We start from the raw sequence: 27,810 nt of genomic DNA, 5'->3' as shown, positions 1-27,810 counted from the left end.
GCCTTGAGGACACAATGGGAGTTGTGTGTGTGTGTGTGTGTGTGCGTGGGGGGGGGCTGCTGTATAATGTGGCCCCACTCTGATGATGCTGTGGATGCAGTGGCCTGCGTTTCATAGCACACTGGCTAAATAAAGCTCTCCACCATGCCCACAATGCTCCCCCCTCCCCCCCCCAACTAAACCCACACAGTTTTTCCTGGCTGCTTTTCAGGAAAGAGCAGGCGGCTGGAAAGTTAGAGTGTACAATAAAACACACAAATACTGAGCCGGTGAATCACAGGGCCAAACAGAACCTCCTTTATCGCGAAAGAGGCTCTGCTTATCGGGCCTCAAGCATAACGACCATCCAAAGCCAGAGCAGCCCCCCACTAGCCTTGAATAACTTCAGCCCGCCGCAGTCCAGTCACTCGGTTCGTCCTGGTTGCTTCGGCTTTGCAGAAAGGAACCTTTTCCATGGTTTTTACTTCGAAGCAGTAATGACTCATTTTGGTCTAGAAAAACAGACCCTACCTGGATTGTATGGCCAGCACACATCCCTACCCTCCAGGACCGCGATTCAATCTATGCAAATGATGACTTAAAAAACAACCCACCTCGCCTTGGATTGTACAACTGGTATGAATTCCCACTTCCCAGGACCACAATTTATAAACAGAGCCTCCCTGCCTCAGACTGTAAGGCCGGCACACATCCCCAGCCCCTAAGCCCACCATTTATGCTTAACAGAGCCTCCCAGCAGGTCCTCCTTTGCAGGAGCCTCCAGTAGAGGAGATCCCCACTCGCAGCGTATCCCGACAACAACACGCAAGATCTGCGTCAGTGAGAATGTGCGAAACCCATGGCGTGGTGTAAGGTTTGCGGAGAATGTGCCTCTCATATGCGACTCTCTGCATGTCAACTTTATTCTCCAGGAATGTCCCACCAAATGACAACACAGAGGCATAGTGAGAATCAGGCAAAGACGATGCAAGCATACAATCCATGAGCCCATTTCTGCAAAAAATTGACAGCTGAAAACAGTTTAAATGACCCACTGGACAATTGAAAATATATTAATAGGCAGTTTACATGATTTAATTAAAGCAGAGAATTCTCCTCAGAGCCTTGGAACCTGGCTGGATCCTGAGACACTCACATCTCCACAGGATGCCAGCGATGCCCTCTGATGTCTGTGGGGGTTGTTGTCAGTAGTTGTGTGAGATGATGTGTATTGGGGCTCCGTTTCCCTGTAATGTGACACGCAGCCACACAGAGGCGGGGCCTGGGGCTCGGTTTCCCCGTAATGTGACACGCAGCCACACAGAGGCGGGGCCTGGGGCTCGGTTTCCCCGTAATGTGACACGCAGCCGCACAGAGGCGGGGCCTGGGGCTCGGTTTCCCCGTAATGTGACACGCAGCCGCACAGAGGCGGGGCCTGGGGCTCGGTTTCCCTGTTATGTGACACGCAGCCACACAGAGGCGGGGCCTGGGGCTCCGTTTCCCTGTAATGTGACACGCAGGCAGAAAGAGGCGGGGCCTGGGGCTCCGTTTCCCTGTAATGTGACACGCAGCCACACAGAGGTGGGGCCTGGGGCTCCGTTTCACCGTAATGTGACACGCAGCCACACAGAGGCGGGGCCTGGGGCTCCGTTTCCCCGTAATGTGACACGCAGCCACACAGAGGCGGGGCCTGGGGCTCCGTTTCCCCGTTATGTGACACGCAGCCGCACAGAGGCGGGGCCTGGGGCTCCGTTTCCCCGTAATGTGACACGCAGCCACACAGAGGCGGGGCCTGGGGCTCGGTTTCCCCGTAATGTGACACGCAGCCACACAGAGGCGGGGCCTGGGACTCCGTTTCACCGTAATGTGACACGCAGCCGCACAGAGGCGGGGCCTGGGGCTCCGTTTCACCGTAATGTGACACGCAGCCACACAGAGGCGGGGCCTGGGGCTCCGTTTCCCCGTAATGTGACACGCAGCCGCACAGAGGCGGGGCCTGGGGCTCGGTTTCCCCGTAATGTGACACGCAGCCGCACAGAGGCGGGGCCTGGGGCTCGGTTTCCCCGTAATGTGACACGCAGCCGCACAGAGGCGGGGCCTGGGGCTCGGTTTCCCCGTAATGTGACACGCAGCCGCACAGAGGCGGGGCCTGGGGCTCGGTTTCCCCGTAATGTGACACGCAGCCACACAGAGGCGGGGCCTGGGGCTCCGTTTCCCCGTAATGTGACACGCAGCCGCACAGAGGCGGGGCCTGGGGCTCCGTTTCCCCGTAATGTGACACGCAGCCGCACAGAGGCGGGGCCTGGGGCTCCGTTTCCCCGTAATGTGACACGCAGCCGCACAGAGGCGGGGCCTGGGGCTCCGTTTCCCCGTAATGTGACACGCAGCCGCACAGAGGCGGGGCCTGGGGCTCCGTTTCACCGTAATGTGACACGCAGCCGCACAGAGGCGGGGCCTGGGGCTCCGTTTCACCGTAATGTGACACGCAGCCGCACAGAGGCGGGGCCTGGGGCTCCGTTTCCCCGTAATGTGACACGCAGCCGCACAGAGGCGGGGCCTGGGGCTCGGTTTCCCCGTAATGTGACACGCAGCCGCACAGAGGCGGGGCCTGGGGCTCGGTTTCCCTGTTATGTGACACGCAGCCACACAGAGGCGGGGCCTGGGGCTCCGTTTCCCTGTAATGTGACACGCAGGCAGAAAGAGGCGGGGCCTGGGGCTCCGTTTCCCTGTAATGTGACACGCAGCCACACAGAGGTGGGGCCTGGGGCTCCGTTTCACCGTAATGTGACACGCAGCCACACAGAGGCGGGGCCTGGGGCTCCGTTTCCCCGTAATGTGACACGCAGCCACACAGAGGCGGGGCCTGGGGCTCCGTTTCCCCGTTATGTGACACGCAGCCGCACAGAGGCGGGGCCTGGGGCTCCGTTTCCCCGTAATGTGACACGCAGCCACACAGAGGCGGGGCCTGGGGCTCGGTTTCCCCGTAATGTGACACGCAGCCACACAGAGGCGGGGCCTGGGACTCCGTTTCACCGTAATGTGACACGCAGCCGCACAGAGGCGGGGCCTGGGGCTCCGTTTCACCGTAATGTGACACGCAGCCACACAGAGGCGGGGCCTGGGGCTCCGTTTCCCCGTAATGTGACACGCAGCCGCACAGAGGCGGGGCCTGGGGCTCGGTTTCCCCGTAATGTGACACGCAGCCGCACAGAGGCGGGGCCTGGGGCTCGGTTTCCCCGTAATGTGACACGCAGCCGCACAGAGGCGGGGCCTGGGGCTCGGTTTCCCCGTAATGTGACACGCAGCCGCACAGAGGCGGGGCCTGGGGCTCGGTTTCCCCGTAATGTGACACGCAGCCGCACAGAGGCGGGGCCTGGGGCTCCGTTTCCCCGTAATGTGACACGCAGCCGCACAGAGGCGGGGCCTGGGGCTCCGTTTCCCCGTAATGTGACACGCAGCCGCACAGAGGCGGGGCCTGGGGCTCCGTTTCCCCGTAATGTGACACGCAGCCGCACAGAGGCGGGGCCTGGGGCTCCGTTTCACCGTAATGTGACACGCAGCCGCACAGAGGCGGGGCCTGGGGCTCCGTTTCACCGTAATGTGACACGCAGCCGCACAGAGGCGGGGCCTGGGGCTCCGTTTGCCCGTAATGTGACACGCAGCCACACAGAGGCGGGGCCTGGGGCTCCGTTTCCCTGTTATGTGACACGCAGCCACACAGAGGGGGGGCCTGGGGCTCCGTTTCCCCGTAATGTGACACGCAGCCACACAGAGGCGGGGCCTGGGGCTCCGTTTCCCTGTAATGTGACACGCAGCCACACAGAGGCGGGGCCTGGGGCTCCGTTTCCCCGTAATGTGACACGCAGCCGCACAGAGGCGGGGCCTGGGGCTCGGTTTCCCCGTAATGTGACACGCAGCCACACAGAGGCGGGGCCTGGGGCTCCGTTTCCCCGTAATGTGACACGCAGCCACACAGAGGCGGGGCCTGGGGCTCCGTTTCCCCGTAATGTGACACGCAGCCACACAGAGGCGGGGCCTGGGGCTCCGTTTCCCTGTTATGTGACACGCAGCCACACAGAGGTGGGGCCTGGGGCTCCGTTTCCCTGTTATGTGACACGCAGCCACACAGAGGCGGGGCCTGGGGCTCCGTTTCCCCGTAATGTGACACGCAGCCACACAGAGGCGGGGCCTGGGGCTCCGTTTCACTGTAATGTGACACGCAGCCACACAGAGGCGGGGCCTGGGGCTCCGTTTCCCCGTAATGTGACACGCAGGCAGACAGAGGCGGGGCCTGGGGCTCCGTTTCACTGTTATGTGACACGCAGCCACACAGAGGCGGGGCCTGGGGCTCCGTTTCCCCGTAATGTGACACGCAGCCACACAGAGGCGGGGCCTGGGACCCCGCTGAGTGCTGCCTCACCCACATCCATCTCTGTGAGTTGGAATGCAGCATGTGCCCCCAGTACTGACAGAAGTCAGGGCACCGCATTTCTCCATGAGGGGGGCCTCCCCCACTCACTAGGATGTGGAAAAACGGAGAGGAGGATGGGCTGTACGGGAAAGACATTTGGATGAGCCTGACCCTTGCAGCACTAGCTCTGTTCCCACCACTGCTGTCTTTGGAATGGGATGATCATTCTTTGACTCACTGACCTCATTCCTAGAATTTATCTGTACTTTTACATAAAGCTGCACCCGGCTTACTGAGTCATTTGTTAGTTATTGGGGTTATTGGGGGGATTGATTGCGATAAAAAGGGGACGCAGCCTTTTATTTATATTTTACTCATATGACCTTCGACATGTTCGAGATTCTTTGGCCAGCAGATGGCATTAGAAAAAAGTATATTGGTTAATAATCAAATTTTCTGATGCAGAAATATGGAGAGACAAGCCAAAAAAATTATTAACAGATGCTTTAAATGTAATTGGGGTATAAAAATAATCCCATCTGCTCTGTCTGTTTTTCTGCACTTCCGCATAACTTCCAAATTAGTGCCGGTGCTTGTGGTCAACCAATCAGCAAGCTATCACTCCCTAGGAGCACCTGCTAGACGAACAGTACCTAGTCTGGAGCAGGTACTAAAAACTGGTTCTGGAACTGCCTCCGAGGAACTACAATCAGGCCGACTTCCTGCGGTGTGAACACGCCGAAAGTTCCTTGTTCTGGAAAATGGATCTTTTTCCAGAAAAAAGTTCTGGCATTTTGAAAGCACCTGTAATTAGCATGTGGGAAAAAACCCAGAGATTCTATTTGGGATTAACACTTTTCCTTCCTTTCATTTAACAAAATGTCAGCATCATGCAGCTTTACTGTATGTCGTACTGTATATCAGTGGAAAGTCACTATGGTGTCACACCTCAAGCTTCTGGACGGCATTCCTGCCCCCCTCTAGTCAGTGATGGAGAGTTTACAACCATGTCCTTCATGTGCCCTAGCCTTTCACCAAACATTCTGTGCTATAGTCCAATAAAATAAACTGAATTTATGTGTCAGTATTTTCATTTGTAAATCAGGCGATTAAGGCTGGCTTCCGGTATATACAGAGGTGGGCAGCTGCCTGCCTGCTATTTTTTCCAGAAAAGAGGAAAAGAAATCATGCATCCACTACTGCACTGACATATCTGAGTAACACCCTGAATCACCGCACCGGCGTGTTCAAGCCACCCCCCAAAATACTGGGGTGTAATCAGGGAGTGGGTTGGGGGTTGAACCATATCACTGCATTTCAGAAAAGCCAGCAAAACGTGGAGCATCAAATTATCGCAGATCTTTCTTCCCACTGAGGGATGATTCATCTCCCAGCGAAGGAGAGTAAGGTGGTACCAGGCAGAGGCAGTGTGAACATTCCTGCTCGAGTTACACAGGCATTATGTGAGCACATCAGACCCGACCTGCTGATTCTGCCTGTGTGTGTATGGTGGAGCGGTGCAGGACGGGTTCCGCTGTGGCCCATTTTGAGCCCTGACACACCGGCCGCATCCCCAGAGGCGCAACAGAGTCACAGTTCTTTAAAAAGAACCATTTCTCAACTCTTGACCATAAAAGGCACCCGTGCATTCTTGTGAAAGATCTTTTTTCATTCTGAGAGTTTTTTTTCCTCATCTGTGCAAAGTTTCAGCCTGGATATCAGAGCTAACTGTACAGTCCTCTGGGGGGAATGTCTGCTACTTCTGTGTGCATTTTAAGGTCAAGTAGAGCAGCTAGAACCAGATACATGGTGTGGAAAATCACATGGCACATGACTTACAACTTCTGAGCAAGGATTTTCATTGCAATACTGTCACAGTACAACCTGCTGTGTATTTAGCACTGTGGTACCCATTGTGCAATACTATTTATTTCTAAAGTGTTACTACAAAAATTCATAGAGTATTTTCCTGGGCATTTGCACTCTTACTGTTTCTTGTCATTCATTTAATCAATCAATCAATCAATCAATCAGTCCATCCATCCGTCTGTCTGCCTGCCTATATCGCTCTGTCTGTCTGCGTCAACCTGTCTGTCTCTGTCAGTCTGTCTGTGTGCCTCTTCCTGTTTCTGCTGTCTGTCACTCTCTCTCTGTGTCTTCCTGCCATTCTGATGCTCTGCTGCTCCGCGCCTCTATGAGAATTGTGGAAAAATGTATTCATTAAGAATGACTGTTGTTTTAAATATAATGGCAATGTGAATATTGTCTGAAGTTAGGCAGATGTTGCATTTCCTGTTTAAGGTTTAAATGTTTGAGAATAATGTCTTTAGATTCACGTGAATACCTCTCTACCAGCCTACATCACTGTATATTCCCTGAATGCTCTCAGTGTTGCTGATGATTATTTCTGCTGATCTGTGTAATTTTCTTACTTGGTTCTCGCTTTGTTTGGCAGACATTGGGTAGCTCCTGCTCCAACCTTCTTGCACCTGGATATTCACTGGAACCTTAAACTAGCTGCACTAATGCGCAGCCAGGTCCTTGACTGCACGTATGTTCGTAATGTACTTTTTCCCTCACCAGTACGACACACTGGACAAAAGCAAAAATATAAATATAAATGTAAATGTAAATGCAGATGAAGAGAGTGTGTCCATTAGGCTGTGGGTCTGGGGACTAGACAGAGTGGTACTGACATCAGAGGGAATCCCTAATCCTAACCAAAACCCCTAAGCCTAACCCTAATCCTAACCATAACCTCTAAGCCTAACCGTAATCCTAACCCTAAACCATAACCCTAACCCTTTACACTCAGCATGGAGCACCAGCCAGTAAAAGTCCCCTTTCTAAACCACCTCCAGCCCCTGTTCAGATGAAACTGGAATAAATATCTTCACTATATAGGCAGAAACTAATTCCAAAATACTCTTATTTGACTGACACTGAAACATTCTTGGGACGCATAGCTCCTTGTCAGGCACACAGAAGTGTTAGTGTGAGACTTTACGCTGCAAATATTAAGGCAGGAGGCAGAGTCGGTTCCTGTAGGGTGAGTTTCTCTCTCGCAGCACAATGAGAGGAAACGGAAGCCGTCCGAGATGCACTTCCTCTCTTCAGTGCATGCAGCAGGCCCTGCTGAAGTGGTAGGGGGTGATAGATGGTGACTAGGAGGCGAACATCACCACAGCTGACCTTGCTAATAAAAAGAAGATGCTCTCTAACATTAGGGTCAGGGGTAAGGATTCTTTCAGACGTCAGGCAGAGGTCAGGGGTAAGGATGCTCTCTGACAAAAGGGTCAGGGGTCGATGGTAAGGATGTTCACTGACATTAAGGTGGTTCAGTGGGGAACACTGGTGCCTCAGATCTTCAGGGTTGGACCTTTGAATCCTGCTTCCACTGTTTCCACATGTGTTTTCACCCATCTCCCCAGCTTACACCAGCAGGCTTCTCAGTACAACGACCTAAATCGGCATCTCTAACTTCTCTTCGTATCTGTGCCTTATTACTGTATTGTTTTTCTTTGCTTTGATTTGGAGTAATTTCTCTACCTCAACCTCAAAATGAAAAACAGTGTCCCCTGGTGGAAGAACATGCTTCACAAATAAACTTCCCATAACCGGATCATGTTTACCTCCCTGCCTGTGGCTCCATCCTGTGGAAAAGACTGTAACCCGTGCAAACCAGAGCAGACTGTAACCAGAGCAGAACAGACGTTAAATGGAGCACGGCCAACTGCATCCAGCCACTGAAATACTGAGCACAACAGTCTGGGCAAAGATGGCAGAGCGTCTTGAAGCCCATATCCCGCTGAGGCGCACTTTCCAAGGCCTGTCATTTTCATTTACTTCTTTTCTGTTTTGTTTCCATAGTTGGGGCTAAATATATTTTGAGGAGCCGTAGAGATGTGGTGGATGTAGCTAAGTCAGAAGAGCATTGACAGGCTCCGGCCAATAGGGGGCAACCCTGGCACCCAGCTTCCATCACTGGAAGAAATCCATCTCACCCGGTGCAACCGCAGAGCTGGAAAAATAACCAAGGACCCCTCCCACCCTGGACACAAACTCTTTACAGCTCTGCCATCTGGCAGACGCTACAGAACCCTGTACATACGCACAACCCAGCTGAGGAGCAGTTTGTACCCCACATCCATCACACTACTGACCTCACAGCACTGATCTCAAACAATACCAAGCAGTTACCCCACATGTGTAATTTTCATAATTATCTGCATTTAGTACACTAGAAAACTCTACCTCTGTGAACTTACTTACCAGCACCTTATCGTGTGTATATATATATTTTACATGTATATATATTTTTTACATCTATCTATCTATCTATCTATCTATCTATCTATCTATCTATCTATCTATCTATCTATCTATCTATCTATCTATCTATCTATCTATCTATCTATCTATCTCCCTCTGAAGCTGTTCCAGGTTACAGACCAACTTCGCTGGATTTATTATTTAAAAACAATGTGTGTTACATTAACTACAAATAAAATGCTTACTAGCTGCACTGAATAAAATTCTTCTTTCTTTATCAGACTGTGCTTGTTATTAATGATTGCTCACTAACTAATTGCTTATTTGCAACCTAATTTACGTTACTGCAACGTATTTATTGTTCGTAACTTCATATGTTTTCTGAAAGAAACTTCTCAGCAAATGCCTTCCCTCGTCCAAATTTCTTTGTCACTATATGCGCTCCTTAAATTATGCTTTTAGTTTAGGTTTCATTTGGATTCATGATTGATCGTTTGCATATACTGATGGTATTAATATAAGGCTGATTATTCGATTTGCTCACCGGAGGATCAAACCACATTTGCCTTTGAATCAGGGGAGGGGAACAAGGGGGCAGCAAAGGAAACAACAGGCAGACAACAGAACTTTTCGTGTACGTTTATTTATTTGTATAATAACAGAAAGCATTAAAATTAGAAACCCAAATCAAATTTTTGCGGCGGCTTTTGAAGGGGCCACTTCTAGGCAGGACCCTGGTTAGTAAGGTCCACCATCACCCACGGTCCCTGGTTCATGTTGAAGCGTCTGCTACAGGCCGGTTTACCAGTAGAAGAGGATGAGGAAGGTGATGGGATTCTCGGTGATTTTCTGCTGTTTGCTGAGTATTGCGCTCAGCAAGAAGCTCTTCATCGGGTAAAAGTCAGAATTCAAAACTCTGCTTATCGGGTTAGAAATGTGGATGCAACAGTTCTCCGAAAATGCCGAACCAGTTATGACGGTTCTGATTAGTAATTGTTAGTGGTGTAAAATTTAACCGATACGAATAGCAAAGTTCATGAATTGAAATGGAGACTTATGTGTTTATTATGATTATTTTATTTATTTATTTATTTCCACTGATTGCCAAGCTGAGGAACCTGAGTGTAGGTATATGTGGGATTTCAGTTTATATTCACTGGGATAAAATGTTTTTTTCACAAGTTTCTTTTTTTCTATCTATTTTATTGGAAAAGGTAATAAACACAATGATATGTAGTTATGAAATGATGCATTTGTCTTTTCTGTGCCATAATGTAATAAAAAAAATACTTGGGATTCCACATTTATGAAGGTAAGCAATGTAGTTTTTATAGAACTGGGTTATTTTAAATTTATAATGGCAAATGAATGTATACATTAAACAAATGTTAAGAACTGTATCAGGTCGCATTGAATTGTAAGAGGGAGTTCTGTATTAATATGTTGTCCCTGAATCGTATAGTAGCCCATGTACCTAGATGCGATTCAGTTCGTTTTCTGAGGAAGAGATGCACACCTCTTTTAAGTCATTGTGATCTCTGCCTTAAATAGTTTTTCAGACCAACTAACTTGACCACAAAAATAACAGGTGAGCTTTCTCATGCTCCACATGAGGGAAGTCCCACATATAACGCGATCCACAAATGTGCAAATAGATATTTTACAAAACTCAAAACATGCATATTTGTGGATAGTTAAACGTTTATGGATCAGGGTGTATGTTTGTGGATAGTATTCTGTTGGTTACAAATAATAAAGGCCAACTGTACCACATCAAATGTGATGTATAACCTCGCAAAACTGTTATCCAAATAAAGAAAAATGCTGCCATAAAAAGTGTATTTTGCTACACTATGAAATAATCCGCTTCCGGGGTACTCTCCGGACCCCCCTTGTCACAGTAGGATAAGCGGTTTGGAAAATGGATGGATGCATGGATACTTACTGAATCAAAATAGTGTCTTACAGATTTTTGAGCTGTTGCATCCGTAGTTCATTGGGTTAGAGTTAATTGATATGAGGGATCATGAAACAGAGGTTGTGTGTTCAGTGTTGTTTTGGGTTCAGTGACCAGGTGTTGCGGATCACTGCTGAAAGTGAGGAGCAGTCTGCATCTCTCCGCAAGCAGTATGATGAATTACAGCAGGACATGGAGGTAGCAGCATCTATCCTGCACTTAACCTGTACAACACCTCTGCCCTCTAAAATAAAGTGTGGATCTTGCCAGAAATTTCTAGACCTATACAGACGCTCTTCTACTTATGAATGAGATGCGTTCCGAACAGCCGTTCGTAACTTGAAATGTTCGTAAGTCGTTATTCGACATCATTTTAAGGGTACACGCAAGTACAACGAACTAGGATGCTGGGAGTTCGCACGCTACGCTACGCTGCGGCGGGGGTAGCGTCCAGAAGTCATACTAGGCAGAATTGGCCGACAGAAAAAAAATTGTTACGGACAGGAAACGGGAGCCCAAGGAACACAATTTGAACTTGCAGTCCTCCGTTCGTATGTCGGAAAGTTCGTAAGTAGAGGAGTGTCTGAATTTTGTTTTCATATTAGCGCGTGGGAGTGCGGAGTGCTGTTCAATGTTATTGACTATTCCAATGTGTTAATTAAATACTGCCGACCCATCGTGGGGCTTTGCCATCCATACCCCCACAATCTGGAGGAATCGCATATTTGTTTTGGTTCTTTTTCTTTTAAGTTCATCACTTTGCGCTCCGAAGGAACAGAGCATTCAGAACCACTAGAAGCACTATGCTATGGACCCTTGATTTTAGTACAGTTTAGGGTTTAGAGGTAGAAAATTTTGTGTTTGAGTCCACCAATTGGTGACCACTGAAGTGCACTGTGATAATTCGCAATGTTTCTTTCCTGTTATCTCATATAGGCACAGTTGGACCTTTGGAGTGATTCAGTTAGGGGGTCCCAGGTGATCCTGGACATGCGCATCCCCTTCTCCAAGCTCCAGCCCATGAAAACATTTCTGAGTTCTCATGGCATCCAGTATGACATCATGATTGAGGACATCCAGGTAGTGACGGCTTCGGCAAGTCCCACCGTGAACGTCCAAGAACGAAAGCATGCAAAGTATTTCATCATTAGCATATCGCTGCTTTGTGTTTTTAATGAAGTATTAATGCAAATCTTGCATGCAGAAAATGAAGTCACTGCACATACTACACACATTTGCATTTGAATTAACATCTACACGTATCTGTGTTCACTTCAGTGTATTTTATGTGGTGCCTTCCAAAGTCCGTAAAGCACTGGAGAGAGTCTAGAACAGATCCAGCGAAGTAATTAACAAAGGACAGCATCCTGCGTTACACAAAAAGGCTTTACGTTGCACAGTATTTAGATTCTGAGCAGCAAAGCAGCGTACTGGAGAGAGTTTGGAACAGATGCTGCAGCCCTGTGGTAGCTGGGCCGTCAGTAAGGGCTGAGGCCTGCATCCCCTCCTGTGGGCAGAACTGCGTCAGCCACGTCCCTGTGTCATTCCAAAGGCTCGCCTGGACGAGGAGATGGAGGCAGTGGCTCGGTCCTCTCAGAGAGAGCGTGAAACGGGGGCCTTTGATTATGGCTCCTACCACACGCTAGAGCAGGTAAAATATGCGGTGCTTTCTTCTTCAGGGTGATCTCGGTGGTCACCCAATCACATTTATTCATTTCATTGACATCTTTACCTAAAGCCGTTTGCAGGTCTATGCCAACGGTAGCTGTATTAAACTGACTTAGAGCATCAACACAAGTAAGTAGTTGTCATTACTGTACATAACTGTACTGCCCTGTACATACTCAAGTGTCTGTGGGGCATTAAAAAGTCTTAATACCTTAAATTCAAAATGAAAGGCCTTAAAGTCTTAAGTCTTAAATTTTAAGTTTACTAGGTCTTAATTTTTTTTGAGATCATAAACATTCATAGTAGTCCCCACTCATCCTCAGTTTCAGGCATCTGCTGGAGGGTCTTTAAACTCATCCTCCACGGATAAGGGGGGCTGCTATGTAGTCTGACCATTTTTGCTTTTTGAGCAGATGTGTGTAGTAAATCTTAACATCTATGAAAAGTGTCAGTCTCTGCTGTAATGAGAGAGTGGTCCAGCATTTTGAGTTGATGGCTGTTTTTTAAATTATAAGCAAATTGTAATTAATATTAGAATGTTTGCACATGTGCTTCACATTCAATAGCCTAAACTACTTGAATTAGGTTACAGGTGATCTGGGCCAGGAAAAGCATTTCGAAGATGGATAGTTGTCAATTTTATTGGCACGGAAGGGTAACGCTGGACAGTGGGTTTTGCCTAAACATAGCTTTCCATCCTCTCTGTCTGCCCCTTCTTTATGGGCGGTGTCTGCGCTGTCATCGTACGCTTACACTCAATCATTCACTTGGCCATGGTGTCCTCTCCAATTCTGGTGGTAGCATAATATTTGTGCAGCATCGGTTGTTTATATGATTAATCTGCACAGTTAGGTCTGGCAGAAAAACTGTAAATGAGAAACTAATTTTGGTCAAAAACTAAACTGGTCAGACCCTGAGCCTGGCAATGCACTCGTGCCGCCATCTTGGTCTGTGCAATGAGGGCATGACAGCAGGTTCATTTCCTCTGTACTGTAGTGTTTCCACTGCATTCATTGGCCTGAAAGTCCACCTTGGAATTCTCCGTCTATTTTTATCCATGTCTTACAGATTTATGAGTGGGTGGACAGTCTGGTGGCTGAGAATCCTGAGCTGCTCTCTAAAATGACCATCGGCGAGTCGTATGAGAAGCGTCCCATCCATGTGCTGAAGGTACCGTGGAGTTAATGGATTCTTGTATTGCAGAAAAAAGGGGACATTTTTGTTGACAAATGCATAGGTTTCCAGCTTCGATCAGCCATTTTATTGTTTGCTCAGTACTCGCTTCGCGTCTCCCCCGATGTCCAGTTCAGCACCGGCTCAAACCGAACCGCCATCTGGATCGACTCTGGCATTCATGCTTGTGAGTGGATCAGTCCTGCTGTCGGCATCTGGACAGCAAAAAAGGCTTGTAGCTTTTCCAACATACCCCTTTGCTTTAGCTGCACACCTGGGGGGGGTGGAGTCTAATTCTGATTTGCACACATGATACACTGTCAGCTTGTGACAGAGTTTGGCCAGGACCCCCCAGTAACCACGCTGCTGAACAAGATGGACATCTTCTTGCTGATTGTTCTCAACCCTGATGGCTATGCCTTCTCCCACACCTCGGTAAGGACCACAACTGAATACATGCTCTGCATTAGAGGTTATAGATGTCAACACTCCGTACTATTCTGCAGAACCGCATGTGGCGAAAGACCAGATCAATCAGCGCCAACTCGTCCTGTATCGGAGTCGATCCAAACAGGAACTGGGGGGCGGATTTTGGAGGTATAAGCCTGCTTAGATACAGCAGCATCATGGGTCAGTGATATCCATCCATCCACCTTATCTAGTACTGACTTAGAGGGGGTTTGTGATCCTATCCCATGCAGGAAATCGGGACTCCACCCATGAGGGGATGTCAGTCTATTTCAGGGTACACACACAATGAGCAACTTTACAGATTTCACTTATGCTAACTGCCTATCCTTCAGTGGCACAACAACACTGTATCAGGCAGAGGAAAGCTATGCAACACAGGGAGAACCTACAAGCTCCAGGCAGGGTTGGGACTCGAACCTCCAACCCTACAGGTGTGTGGCAGTGCTTCTAATGAATGTCCAAGTACACCTGTATGCAGTATTTGAGCAGGAGATACAAAGCAAGACGGCTATTAATACCAGCTATAAATATCAGCAGCAAGTGCAACATTAAGAGCATTCAGGGAACATGGGATGGTATGGGATGGTAGGGTTATTCTTGGAGCAGATGGGTCTTTTGGCGTTTCTTGACCAAAAAGTGTTTATTCAACAGATTAGCTAGTAGGATGATTCCAGGTTGGACGGCTGATTGCAGCACCTGACCATGCGCTGCTCCGCCCATCCAAATTCAGGTCCTGGCTCTAGCATGGACCCCTGCTCAGAAACCTTCAGCGGAACCTTCGCCCATTCTGAGTCAGAGGTCAAAGCTATTGTTGACTTTATCCTGGATCATGGCAATTTTAAGGCCATGGTCACCATCCATAGTTACTCCCAAAAGCTGATGTATCCCTACGGATTCAGCTACAGTCCTGTTCCCAACGCAGAAGAGCTGGTAAGCAGTGTATCCCAGTCATCTACTTTTGACAGGCTTGCTGTTTTGGCCACAGCTGAAAGCTGACTGGATCATTCTGTTTTGAATTGCAGCATCACCTAGCCAAACGGGCAGTGGATGCCCTCAAATCCCTTTACGGGACCAAGTACAGCTATGGAAGTATCATCTCCACGATATGTATGGCCAGAGAATCTCTATCCTCTTACATAAATGAGATGTTTATGAGAAGGGTTTAGACATGCCAATGTTCAGGAAATATTTTCCAGCAGGTATTTAAGCTTTATGGCAAACATGGCATTATCTACACTCTTGTACAGATCCAGCCAGCAGCACGATGGTAGACTGGGGCTACATGAACGGCCTGAAGTACTCCTACACCTTCGAGCTGCGTGACACCGGTCGCTATGGTTTCCTGCTGCCAGCCAGTCAGATCATCCCCACAGCACAGGAAACATGGCTGGCCTTGTTCACCATCATGGAGCATGTGCGAGATAACCACTATTAAGAGAAACGCTGAACTTCTTATTGCTGAAGTAAAGAGCAACTTCATCACAAAATACTCTTGAAAAGTTGATTTATTTGCCGCTTGTACAAGTGTGAGTACAGATTCATTTCCGTGTGCTGGTTACCACATATCCGGCGTCTCCTTTTTAAGACGCGTACTTATTGGTGAGAGTGAAGCTTGTGGTCTGAGCACAGGGTCAACTGTCCATCCAACAGCCCAGGAGCATTTTTCGGGGGGTTAAGGCCCCAAGACAGATGTTGCTACTTTGCCAAGCAGAGGATTTAAATTGGTAACCTTCAGACCACGGGCACATAACCCACAGAGACACACAGTGCCCCCCAGAACTGAGGCACTGTTGATCACTGTGATAAAACCTGCCCTACACACAGATGAATGTAGTTATTACACTGTGATAGGAAGCAGGTGGCCAATCGGCAGTTGTAAGCTTCTATATTTTACAGTGTTTATGTTTTTGGGAAACACAGATGGTCATCTACCTATGAACTTACGAACTTTGAACTTACGGTCCTCTTCATTTGTATGTCTGAAATTGTGTTCATTGGGCTCCCGTTTCCTGTCCGCAACATCAGAAAAAAAAATTTAGGCCAATTCCGCCTAGTACGATTTCTGGCTGCTACTCCCGCCGCGCAGCAGCGTAGCGTGCGTACACTCAGCATCCTAGTTCTTCGTACTTGTGTATACCCTTAAAATGATGTCGAATAACGACTTATGAACATTTCAAGTTACGAACGGCCGTTTGGAACATATCTCGTTCATTAGTAGAGGAGCGTCTGTATAGGTCTAGAAATTTCTGCTAAGATCCACACTTTTCCCAACATGTAACATGTTAGTTTGTCACGATAACACATGCAGATTCAAATAAACACACAGGGTAAGAGGCAGGGAACAATACAAAACGGACAGAATAAGTGGTTAGAAGATTGAAAATAATAATACACAGATTAATACCCATTTAGAGTGATACCTGGATAACCATTAACTACCTTTGGAACCTTAGAAAACCAGCTGTGTGGAAAGAGATGTTTCCTCCACTCGGACGGATTATGGGTTATTTTTTTCTAAAAATAAAAATGTCTAATTTTGCACAGTGTCGCATGGTGGTGGGACTGACTGAGCCAGTGTGTTGCTGAAGGTCTGTTTACAGGAGCAGGCTGGGCTTGAGAGTTGACAAGTTATTAAAGGGCACCCTAACTATTAAATTAAAGATTGTAGAATAAATCAATACCCTACTTCCATCTTTGACCTTACTTTGGTCATTTGTTTCTGCCCTGAATACAGTTTATATATTAAAGGCATTAAGTTGACTGTTAAAACATTTTGGGTTGTTAAATTCATGAATGATACTGGTGCCTTTATTTTGGCACCTGCAATGGAAGAGAGACGAGGGAAATGAGAAAAATCATGTTAAGCTGTGGTTGCATGTGGGTAGTTTCTACTCTGTAATCTAATGCCATAGTGAGTATCCTTCAGAAAACAATGGCTGTGTTACATGTTCTTTACATGATTGACGTTTGTCAGTGATGTTTTATACACTGCTCTATATATATATATATATATATATATATATATATATATGCTATTCAGCTTATATACCTAGCGGTTTACAATGTTAAGTGTTCATATTTACATGCTGCTTATATGGCAGTACATTAAGTTCCTTTTTGTATCTTTTTATCTAGTTTCACTCCAATTCAATGTTGTTATCTTGACTTGTCCACAGTGTATGAGGTTATTAAAGGAGCAAGCACACTCACTCGTTTGACTCTAGAAAAGGAATTTGGCTGGCTCTTTATCTATGTTAACACTTAGGAGGTAAAACACATAGAGAGAACAGTACATTTGCTATGCATAATTTAAACTGAGAAACGTAACGCAAATAAATTTCTATTGTCTACCTCGTGGTAATTAAAAGTGAATCACCTCCAGACAAAGACACAACTTAACTTTCTGGATCATTCTCAGTAGTATTCCCACACATTTCCAGCAAACCCCCATCCTTGACTTTCATAATAGAATCACCCAATTTCCTCAGTTTGAAGCCAGAATTGACTGTGAATCAATTAAACAGTCATGTTTCTTGTATCATTAAGCAACCAATAATGTACCATCAGATTACATTAACTTATCATAATTGATAAATTATATGGCTGTTCTTAAAAATAAACATAGACATACATAGGCAACCTTCGCCATTTATGTACATTAGGTACTAAGCAGCAAATAGGTGAGATCAATGAGTCTGTACAGCCAGTCAAAAATAGTTTGACTTTTATTTTGGTTATTATTGGCTGGATTCATCTGATTATCAAAAAGCTGCTCCATACACCTTCAGGAATCCTACACACCCAAACCTGTGTATTGCAAGGTCTCTGTCTGCTCTGTTGTGTCCCTGCTTGTTCTGTTCCAGTCTGCTTCCCTTTGTCTCTCAATTACTCACAAATGTCCCTTGTTTAGTCCTCGTCTTCCTCGTGTATAAGGGCCCATTTATGTGAGGTTTAGTCATTGTCAATGTCAGGTAGGGCTCCTGCTGCCTTGTTGCCTTGCACCTTAGTCCTGGTCTTAGGTTAACACTAGACCTCCCTGCTTTGGACCCATTGTGGCCTCATGCGTTTCCGGTCTTCTTTGTATTGCTGTTCACAAATAAACTTTCCTTGTGCACCCAAAGGCTGCATGGAAAAACGTTAACTTGTCTTAAAAAAATTCACGTTCAATAAACAAGGCATGACAGCTTTAATATACATTAGCAAGACTTTACAATCGTACTATCACATAATGTTTATTAATGGATTGCTCATCAATGTATATTAATGCTTGTTGCTTACTAAAGTTCTGTGAATGTATTATAGTGTACTTAATGAAAACGGAAAAAAAAATCCTTATTCTTTCATATATTTCTTATATATATATGGAACTAAAAATTACAGAAAAAATAATTTTATTCACACTGCATGGAAAATTAGCCTGAAATAGCAGGTGTGAATCTGATGTTACAATCTTGAAAGGTTGTAGGGACTGATGTGGGAACTGCAGCAGCTGGTGTGTGTTTGGCAAGGACAGATATGGATGAGGTGGCAGGATAACGCCAAGGACACACATGCTTATAAACATGCCCGAGAGCCAGACAGAGCCCAGCACCCATCATGAGACTCTTTGTGCTGACCAGTCTGTTCGTGGCCATTTTTGGCCTGAAGACTTTTGATGGGTAAGTGATCAAATGATTCCTTTATCTCTGCTCATAATTAACGGGAGTCCTCCGACTAAAGTGCAAGTAACTGTGAATTATTTTTTAACAAGTTGTCTTGAATGTACTGAGAAGCAACCCAGTAAACATAAAAGTCAACTTTATCATCACTGTGTACATGCACAATGAGATGAGGTAGCCAGCTCTCAGTCAACGCATCACACACTCATAAAATATAGGGTGGAATGGAATAAATACTATTATTTATTAGTTCATTTATTTCATTATTTATTTAATCACTATTTATTATTAAATAGTTAAGAGCAAAGATCATACACACACACACATTTTTTTCTTAACCCAGTGCTTTTTCTCCAGTGATCAGGTGCTGAGAATATTGGCCAAGGATGAGGTGCAGATCTCGTTGCTGCAGGACTTGACTCAGATGGAGGATCTGGAGGTGTGGCAGAACTCACATGGTAGCATGTATCTCCCTATCTCATACTCCAGATTTACATTCCCCCCAGCACGCCAGTTAAGAAACAACAGCATCTACAAACACTGCCGTGGTTAAGAAAGGTAGCTGTGCAGTGCTTTATTGAAATGCATTTATTAAATTAAACAAACGTACACTACATTGTGGACAAGAAGCAGATCATGAAAAAATACCACAGCATTAACCGCTTGTGCAGTGCAGTACAGTGCTGCAGTGTAAATAGCTAATCATGGAAAGCAAATGAGTTCAAAACAGCCTTTTTACTTCTAGTTGGATGTTTGGAGAGAAGCAAGCCAGCCTGCCCTCCCTGTGGATATTCATGTTCCTTTCCACAGCATTCCGATGGTCAAGGCCTTCCTGGAATTCCATAACATCCAACATTCCATCATGATCAAGGACCTACAGGTACAGGAAAGATGCTAAGACAGCAGCTTTGAAAAAGGAGGAGATATGAAACATGGAAGTTTTTTCCCTGCATACATTGTAATGACAAAATGACAAACTTACAAACTTTTGTTGTGAAGGTTATCCTGGATGAGCAGCAACGTGAGATGCAAAGTCCTCATTTCACAGAGCCGAGGAGCACAGACAATTATAACTATGCCACGTACCACACCCTAAGTGAGGTTAGAGACCACAAACTCTGTGTGAACTGGCCATTTGGTCCAATAGCAGGAGATCAATCATCCTTTAATATACTTTTCTCATGTATTCAGATCTATACTTTCATGGACATGCTGGTGGCTGAAAATCCCACATTGGTGAGCAAGCTGCAGATTGGAAACAGCTATGAGAATCGTCCGCTATATGTACTGAAGGTACCTCATCGTCTGGGAGGGAGGGGAACTTAAATGTGTATCTGCAGTCAGGGAAATGAGCCAGTGCTGACCAACGCAATGAACTCACCTTTGCGATCCAGCCACATCTTACTGGTAATTTGTAAAATCTCTATTCTCACCCGTAGTTTAGCACCGGTGGATCAAATCGCCCTGGCATCTGGATCGACACCGGTATCCATTCCAGGGAATGGGTCACCCAGGCCAGCGGAACCTGGTTCGCTAAGAAGGTGAGCATCCCTTCAGTGACGTTCTCACTCAGCCACAGCCAGTTGTTATATCACTGCATGGTCTCTTTCTCAGATAGTTACACAATACTCACTTTCGATATTTTGAAGATGATACCGGCATAGTACATAAACATGTACACATTTGTCCGGAAGTAAAGCAGCAGGCTCTAGGCGTTGCCTCTGCAACCCTGTACTCATAATCTAATTAGAAGATGGATGATGTATCAGTCACATCATGCTTTTATGACTTCAAATGGTTGACTGTCAGTACAACAGATAAGTATTAAGAACCACTTTAGAGATTTGAGGGAGAAGTTCTTGAAAATATTACATCTGAACACGAGCCCTGGCCCCACGAATGAAAAGCCCATTGCTTTATATATTCAGCTATAGCTATCCAAGACATTACAAGGAACCACATGCAAATTACTACAAGTAGCTACAAAAATAACATAGTTCAATAAATTCTGTTGTTCTATGAACAGATTGTGAGTGACTATGGGCATGACGCCGCCCTCACTGCAATCCTCAATGAGATGGACATCTTCTTGGAGATCGTCACCAACCCCGACGGCTTCTACTACACCCACACCACTGTAGGTCCACCAAAGAGGTGCCCACTAACACAATCACTCAGCTGTAGCTAAGAATTTTGGTTTTACATATAATACGCAATGTGCGTTTATAGAACCGTATGTGGCGTAAGACCAGAAAGCCCAACTCTGGATCTACTTGTGTTGGGGTCGACCCCAACAGAAACTGGGATGCTGGATTTGGAGGTATGCAGTATATTCCAATAACGGTGTACTATAGCAAATCTGCGCATCAGAGGCTAAACACTTTCTGGTTCTGCGTGTTCCCCTGCACAGGTGCCGGTGCCAGTGCCAACCCATGCTCCGAAACGTACCACGGACCCAAGGCCAACTCGGAGCCCGAGGTCAAGCATATTGTAGACTTTGTGAACTCACACCAGAACTTGAAAGCCTTCGTGTCCATCCACAGCTATTCTCAGATGCTGATGTATCCCTATGGATACACCCGGACTCCAGTGCCTGACCAGACTGAGCTGGTGAGTCAGCCAGAGTTTATCCTCAACACTAACTCTAACTAGGTATGAAATGGGTAATGACTTTTCAGAAACACTCTGATGTGGTTTTAAGTTCTCTTGGTTTACACATATACTTAAAAGGACATTCAAAGTTTTCCTGAAACATGTTTCTTTATAGCATGAACTCGCAAAGAAAGCCATCACTAAGCTGGCATCTCTCTACGGAACGTCTTACAGATACGGGAGCATCATCAACACCATCTGTAAGTAACCTTTTTCATGTTGGTTCTCTTACACTTTTGCCAAATTCCGGCAGCTGTTCTTCATCTGTTCAATGTCTCCATCAGACCAAGCCAGCGGTGGCACCATTGACTGGACCTACAAGCAGGGCATCAAGTACTCGTACACCTTCGAGCTGCGTGACACTGGGCGCTACGGCTTCCTTCTGCCGGCCAATCAGATCATTCCAACAGCAGAGGAGACCTGGCTGGCTCTGATGGTCATTATGCAGCACGCCAAGGACAACATGTACTGAACTGTAACCTCATCACGGCAGCATCTGCTCAATGGGCACAGATGCATAGTCATACTGCATTACTAAATGATCAAATCCACCTTTGCCAGAATGACAAATAAAGACACTACATTAGTAGCTAAGACTGATCACAGTACACAGAGGGTGCTGTCCTTTCCTTTAAACCATTAGAAAATGCATTTTATTTAAGCACAATCTTGGGAACAGAACTTTTCTGTAAAAACATGTTTTTAAAGGTAAGTTTGCTTCTTTTGGAAGCAGGCAGACCATTATTTCACACAGCAAAATAGAGCTATAATTTTAACCTTCTTGTGGACAAAGAAAAGTTACACTGTGATTTAATGCCATAATCATTAGTGTAAACACAGTCTGCATGCTGAGAATTATTATTAAATTTAACTGAAGCTTAAGGACTAATCCAATCAAGCAAAACACTAAGAACAAATATTCAGTAAAGAGAATCATTAAATAGCTACATGTAAACCAGTTACAAATATAAAAGCAGGTTTGTAAGGGTGAAGTGCGAATGTTTTGTTAGATAACGTATCTTGACATTATTGTAATATGTTTACACCTTTGCTAGTCTGATGCATAGTATAAACACAAACCTGTTATATACGATCAACAAAAACAGACTTCAGCAACTGTAAAGCATGATCAAACCGAAGGGATAAAGCAAACCCGGGAAGCATAAAAGCACAGGTGAGGCGCACAAACAAAACCTGGAAGTCGGCACAGAACTGCGCAGTTACTGGGAATGCACAGCTTCGTTTGGGAACGTTATTTCCAGGGCCTGCTGCTCTGTGACCTGGCGCTTTCTGAACCCGTCACTGAGGGAGTTTTCCGGAATCTTGCGCTGGAAGTTTGGGACTCAGCACGGGAGACGGACATTCGGCTGAGCCGACCTGGAAGACATGTGTGTGTGTGAATGGGCAGATGCACAGAGACGCAGACACACAACCGCTCTATCAAAGACATAAAAGGGCCTTAGGTGAAAATTAAGTGGAGGAGAGGGGTCACAGCCCTGTTCCCAAGATAAATCATATGAGCTGAGCAGCACGACACCCTTTCATGGGTCTGAAACCTAGAAGAGAGACATTCTCTCTTCTCAGATGGTATGTTTAGCTGATTCCCAAGCTACTCACTGCTGTTGTCAGTCGATATCAGCATCTCCTCCAGCTGGATCTGGATCTTGCTCAGATCTTCATGGGTGAAGCGCCATTTCTTCTCTGCGGGGTGGGGCGCCTTCTCTACAGGGCGGGAGCTACAGTGCCGTGGCTGTCCAGCATTTGAGGGAGAGGGCAGGCAACGGACTGGGATGGTGCCCGTGGTCATGCCTTCCGGAAACTTCTGAGCGAGCACCTTCAGCCCTACAAGCCAAAGGCAGACTGCTAAGCCTGCAGTGTCAGTGCAACCTTTGTTTTGTCTGACTTGGAGAAGGCATCTGAACAACCTTCAGCAATAACTGACCCATGCCAGGCTTGAGGGTCAAAGGGAGCTCACCTCCAGAGAGCATGAAGAGGTTCTCGAAGCCTCGTTCGCACATGGTAGTCGCAGCCTGGGAGGCGATTCTCTCATCCTCATCGTACAGAATAATAATCTTACCAAGAGCATTTTTCTGCAGTGCTCAGTTAAGGCTTAATACTATTTGTGGGTAAATAATTGTAATTGATACTTTATTAATCCTAGCAGGGAAATTCTCTTTACACCTCCCCCAACTTACTCTCTGTAGCAAGCTGGCTACAAAGGGCAACCACTTGTTGTGGCACTCAGGGAGCTGGGTGTTAAGGGTCTTGCTCAAGGACATGCAGACATGGCAAGGCTGGGCTCGAACCAGTGACCTTATAATCACAGGCACAAAGGCTTAACCCACCGAGCCAACACTGCTCCCGAATATCACATATGGTAAAGTCATCACACGTTAACGAGACCATTTCAGACAATATAAACAGAAAGCACACTTAACGAGACACGAACTTCTGCAGATGCTCAGGGCTCATGCACACGTGTGGATACGTAGTCCAGCACCTCTTTGATGTAGGGGTTCATCGTCCGCGATAGAGTAGCCACGGGGTAGCTGTGAGCTGCCGAATGGGAGAGGCACACGTGTGAGAACGGCACTGCAGGCCGGGACCATGGCCCCCACTGGGCCGAACAACCTGCAGCTCACCGCTGATCACGTGGCACTGGTCGTACTCATCCCTGTCGCGCACGTCCAGCAGCAGGTAGGGACAGTCTGCGTAGGGCGACTCCCAACTCTGGGGGCCGCACACTGCCGCAAGTTTCACACATCTCTCTCCATCCAGGTCCAGTTCACCCACGCCGCTGATGACGCTGTAAATGAAAACGCATCTCTCAATGAACCAATCTAGGGTCACTCCAAGATCCCCCCCTAGATCCCCCGGCTGAAAAAGAGTAAATAAGTTACCGGTCCGCTGAGGAGGCTATGGTTACAGCCAAACACAGGGACGTGGCAGCGCCAGGGAGAGCTCGATGAATGCAGTTATTGCATTCATTGCCGTGCAGACAGACACGGAGGGATCCGTTTACGGGTCACAGAAGAGACAGTGAGCAGCTTACTGATGTTACCTTTGTAGCGTGGACCGTGGGGAGAGTTCCACATCCACATCAACACTGTTATCATCAAACTGCACAGGCGTTGTCGGCAGACAGCTGTAAGGGTCCTCAGAAAGATGATCCTCGGGAAGATGGTCCCCGTGTGCTTCGGGTGATACAGTGGGGATGTCTGCAGATGGAGACAGGACTTACGCTGCTGCATTACTCTAATAGGGCTCTACAACTGGAGCACTGCAGCCTTAAAGCATGTTAATGAGGTAAACTTCTGCTTCTACGGGCATACACTGAGCAACACTGCTAACAAATATGCTGTTAGTTTATAAATAGTAGTGAAAATAGTACCATTTAGATTCTGTGTTTCTCCATTAATCTCATCATCTGACACTGAGGCAACCTGAATGACCTGGAGAAGAACAAAAAATACACATAAAAAACAAGTGTCTGAAAATCACAAGTAAGCCAGAAAGCTTTTGGGTTACTGCAGGTACATCAGGTCATGGTATATGCTCACCAGCTGAGCAAAGGTGGAAACCTTGAGTCTTCTAAAGAGCTCACCCCTTCTATATCTGTAATCTAGAAGCCAAACAAAACAAGCTGCATTTAGTAAGACTTAACAGAACAATTGAAAAGTACCTTAATACTCTAAACTCTTTTCCAAAGATATTTCAACAGAACATCTCACCTGGACCTTGGCACTCATCACTTGCATCATCACCTACATCTTCCCACTCCTTAATGAGATTCATCCCGGTGCAGATTTTTATACTGTGTATGAAGGACGTGCAAGAAACGTCCCCATCTGCATGCTTGCTGAGGCCACCTCCACAACAGGACCACTCTCATGAACCACCTATCCCACCCAACTGCCTGCTGAAGACACCTGTAACTCTCTTTTAACCCCCACATTCTGAATGTTACAGAAACAGAACACCCAGCTTCATGTGACAGAGTATGCCCCATTTCCAAGGCTGACAGGAAATTGAGTATGAGTAACAAAGCAACCGCTGTTCCCCATGAAGGAATCAGTGTTTGTTATCCCTGAGAAATCAGAACAACCCATAACAGACAAAGTGTTTGAACAAAGAGCTCCCTCACAGAGCCAGATAATTTGGCCAAGAGACCATCAGCAGAAACCTCCTCCATTGAGCTTTAGAAGAGCACTGTGACAATAACCCTTACAGCGCATGGTACCCAAAACCTGCCGGCCAAACATGAAAAGGTGTCCATCTGCAATGCAAATTAAATGCTGCATTGAAGAAGGTGTGATTACATGTCCCAAGTGAGGTTTCACGCAAGAAGATCAGCTTACTCCGCTTCATCTCCTCCAGCCTGTCCAGGTACTTTGTCAGGCTGCAGCCTGAGAAATGAAGATATGGATTAAAAGACAGATGCATCTCCCATATGCTGCTAGACAAACAGGCACAGATGTAATCAGCCCTCATTCTGAAAGGACTTCCAATCAAAGAGTACTTTGTGCTCTCCTGTCCGTAAGACATCTGAAAGCTCACTGTGTAGACATTAGAACAGAGAATAAAAATACCTGTGTCGAGCCTTGATTTCACATGCTGATATCTGGGGTTCTGTGGGATTCTCCTCTTTAGGTACTGAAACGTAAAAAAAAAAACACTTATTCTACCATTTCGTCCTTCAAGTGTTACGATAACTTGCCCCGTGTTTCTTTTAATTTATTTTATCCACATCTTCGCACTGTACAACACCCTCCTGACAGCGACTGCTTATTACTCCGCGTTATCTGTCATACAAAAACAATATTTTGTATTTTCACAACTGTGCAGCGAGCACAGCTAGTAGTCGCATGAAATTTCACACCAAAGAGATTAGATTTGTAGTTAACCAGCTGTTGAACAGCATTGCTTTTTACGCGACAAAACCAATGAAATGAACATGTCCCCAAATTACCGCTAACAGCCCAAATTATCGTCCCAAATGCCGTTTACCTCTGCATTCCCAATGCTTCTTTTAGCTGACATATTTTTCAAACGGAATACTCAACTTCCACATCCAACAAAACCTTAAATTATTGGCCAGAATCCTGCCGCCGTCCAATCAGAGCGGGCGTAGTTCGAAGGCCGTCTTACTCCGATCAACCGTTTAGTTTAGTTGCTTAGCAATAGCTGATACAGAGTCGCCCCCCCCGCACCGCTGCGAGGCTGCGCACTGTCATTGAGTATTTGCATTGATATTTCATATACATTTTATTTAGCGTGCGCTTTTTGTCCAAAGCGACGAGCAGGTAAGGCAAATAGCAATAACAGACATTCTGTGTTATTTTCAATAATATTCAGCTGCGTGCAAGCAGCTTGGAGTGACACTGTATCCCTACCTACATGAATAAAGTATGATATACATATGGGCGCACGTTAGGGAGGGGGGGGGGGTTAACCCAAATTTACACCATTAGATAGTTTGATACAGTTTTGATACAATGCCATCTGTGGCAAACTAGAAGCATATTTGCTTCTGTCCATCTGTTTTATTTGTATTTTCTCCCTTAAAGTTAAAAATGTTAATTTAGCACCTCAGCACATTTGAGTAGCACAGCTTGCATACAGTGATGCCTGTGCGCACGAAAACGTGTATTTCTGCAGAGATGTGTGACAGCAAGCAGCGTTTTACCATCGTAAAGCAGATAGCTCTGCACCATCACAACGTGAGCGTTATTTGACTACTAAACATGGATAAATTAATAACGTGTTTATAACCGATAACAAAGCAAGGCAGATACTGAGGTCAAACTAAATGAGGCCAAAATTCACATTAAATTTGCTACGGATATGACTCAATATAACCCACAGTATGTCAGAGTATGATACGCGGTATTTATAGAGTGTGTCGATTTAGATGGAATCCAACGGATTATTTGATTACTTGTCATAAAAAAACAGATTCTTCTTTTCCTTTCTGTTGACATCTGTATCTTAATAATAAGACTTTGGTAATATATAGTTGTTAAAATTAGGAAAGACTGTCTGTGTATGACAAATGAATCTATATGGAGAATGAGGCCAGACCTCCATGCTTGTGAAATAAAGAAGGACAAAGGCAGTAACTTGTTTGGCCTGTAGGGGGCAGCAGACACCTTACCATTCGCCATTAAGACTTATTTCATGCTCTCTACTTGCCTGTAGACAACATACGGCCTAAACGCACCCATTTATATGGGTTTTGTATGCCATCACAGCTATAGTTTGCCTATATGGTTCAAGACCAGGTCTATCCCGGCACAAAAAGGAATTGGTTGGCAGAATGATTTCACTGTTGGGCCCTTGAGTAAGGCCCTTAAACCTAATTGCTTCGTTATCTTGCTGACACTGCTTCCTCAGTTGTACATTGCTTTGGTCAAAAGTTTGTAATAATTAAATGTAAAATAAATACCACTCACAGTAGAGCCTAGGGTTACCACATTCAATCCTAAGAAGATCACAGCTGACAGTTGCCCCCTGTCCTTACAAGGAGAGGGGATTGAGATTGTCTAGGACTACAAGTATCTGGGTGTCCA

At 46.1% G+C, this 27,810-nt stretch overlaps 3 protein-coding genes across 13 annotated transcripts in view; 2 read left to right on the top strand and 1 right to left on the bottom strand.

Annotated features, from left to right (window-relative positions):
* Positions 1-16,472, top strand: part of LOC125738366 (carboxypeptidase A1-like) — a 31,084-nt gene extending 14,612 nt beyond the window's left edge. For 6 of the 10 annotated variants that reach the window (XM_049007257.1, XM_049007253.1, XM_049007255.1 and 3 more), the window contains 9 exons: positions 11,556-11,699; positions 12,172-12,270; positions 13,356-13,457; positions 13,593-13,691; positions 13,785-13,895; positions 13,967-14,057; positions 14,662-14,861; positions 14,954-15,038; positions 15,179-16,472. In XM_049007257.1, the coding sequence (XP_048863214.1) occupies positions 11,610-11,699; positions 12,172-12,270; positions 13,356-13,457; positions 13,593-13,691; positions 13,785-13,895; positions 13,967-14,057; positions 14,662-14,861; positions 14,954-15,038; positions 15,179-15,366 (1,065 nt within the window). In that variant the 5' untranslated portion in view covers positions 11,556-11,609 and the 3' untranslated portion in view covers positions 15,367-16,472. Of the gene's footprint in view, positions 1-8,966; positions 9,557-10,729; positions 10,818-11,555; positions 11,700-12,171; positions 12,271-13,355; positions 13,458-13,592; positions 13,692-13,784; positions 13,896-13,966; positions 14,058-14,661; positions 14,862-14,953; positions 15,039-15,178 lie in introns of those variants that run through there. The other 4 variants (XM_049007248.1, XM_049007251.1, XM_049007247.1 and 1 more) reach the window with 4 other exon arrangements.
* Positions 16,473-18,401: 1,929 nt separating this feature from the next.
* On the top strand, positions 18,402-21,849 carry LOC125738367 (carboxypeptidase A1-like). Its single transcript, XM_049007258.1, has 11 exons — positions 18,402-18,589; positions 18,947-19,028; positions 19,335-19,469; positions 19,589-19,690; positions 19,781-19,882; positions 20,029-20,130; positions 20,616-20,726; positions 20,819-20,909; positions 21,000-21,199; positions 21,357-21,441; positions 21,526-21,849. Exons 1-11 carry the CDS (start codon positions 18,528-18,530, stop codon positions 21,711-21,713), a joined length of 1,260 nt encoding a protein of 419 aa, XP_048863215.1. The 5' UTR covers positions 18,402-18,527; the 3' UTR covers positions 21,714-21,849.
* Positions 21,850-21,866: 17 nt separating this feature from the next.
* On the bottom strand, positions 21,867-26,361 carry cep41 (centrosomal protein 41). Of its 2 annotated transcripts, XM_049007259.1 has the most exons (11): positions 26,249-26,361; positions 25,831-25,894; positions 25,600-25,647; positions 24,802-24,863; positions 24,633-24,693; positions 24,303-24,459; positions 23,884-24,047; positions 23,730-23,797; positions 23,217-23,331; positions 22,859-23,083; positions 21,867-22,618 (listed from the first exon to the last, which is right to left on the bottom strand). In XM_049007259.1, the coding sequence occupies exons 1-11, from the start codon at positions 26,279-26,281 to the stop codon at positions 22,494-22,496; spliced, it is 1,122 nt and encodes a 373-aa protein (XP_048863216.1). In that variant the 5' UTR covers positions 26,282-26,361; the 3' UTR covers positions 21,867-22,493. The 2 variants fall into 2 exon arrangements, with proteins under 2 accessions (XP_048863216.1, XP_048863218.1); XM_049007261.1 differs by lacking the exons at positions 25,600-25,647; positions 25,831-25,894; positions 26,249-26,361 and adding an exon at positions 24,973-25,387.
* Between the last annotated feature and the right edge of the window lie 1,449 nt (positions 26,362-27,810).

This window comes from Brienomyrus brachyistius, chromosome 3 (genome assembly GCF_023856365.1).
Source record: "Brienomyrus brachyistius isolate T26 chromosome 3, BBRACH_0.4, whole genome shotgun sequence".
Taxonomy (NCBI): Eukaryota; Metazoa; Chordata; class Actinopteri; order Osteoglossiformes; family Mormyridae; genus Brienomyrus; species Brienomyrus brachyistius.
The sequence above is the reverse complement of the archived record's forward strand: the minus strand, read 5'-3'. Positions and strand labels throughout refer to the sequence as shown.

Excerpts from the sequence above, each read along its gene's own strand:
- cep41 (XM_049007259.1), bottom strand. The coding sequence starts at position 26,281 with ATGTCAGCTAAAAGAAGCATTGGGAATGCAGAG. Across the intron at positions 24,460-24,632 it reads AGAAACACAGAATCTAAATG|ACATCCCCACTGTATCACCC; the intron begins GTACTATTTTCA and ends CTCCATCTGCAG. Across the intron at positions 23,798-23,883 it reads CCAGTGCCACGTGATCAGCG|CTCACAGCTACCCCGTGGCT; the intron begins GTGAGCTGCAGG and ends CCCATTCGGCAG.
- LOC125738367 (XM_049007258.1), top strand. The coding sequence starts at position 18,528 with ATGAGACTCTTTGTGCTGACCAGTCTGTTCGTGGCCATTTTTGGCCTG. Across the intron at positions 19,691-19,780 it reads CGTACCACACCCTAAGTGAG|ATCTATACTTTCATGGACAT; the intron begins GTTAGAGACCAC and ends TCATGTATTCAG. Across the intron at positions 20,727-20,818 it reads TCTACTACACCCACACCACT|AACCGTATGTGGCGTAAGAC; the intron begins GTAGGTCCACCA and ends GTGCGTTTATAG.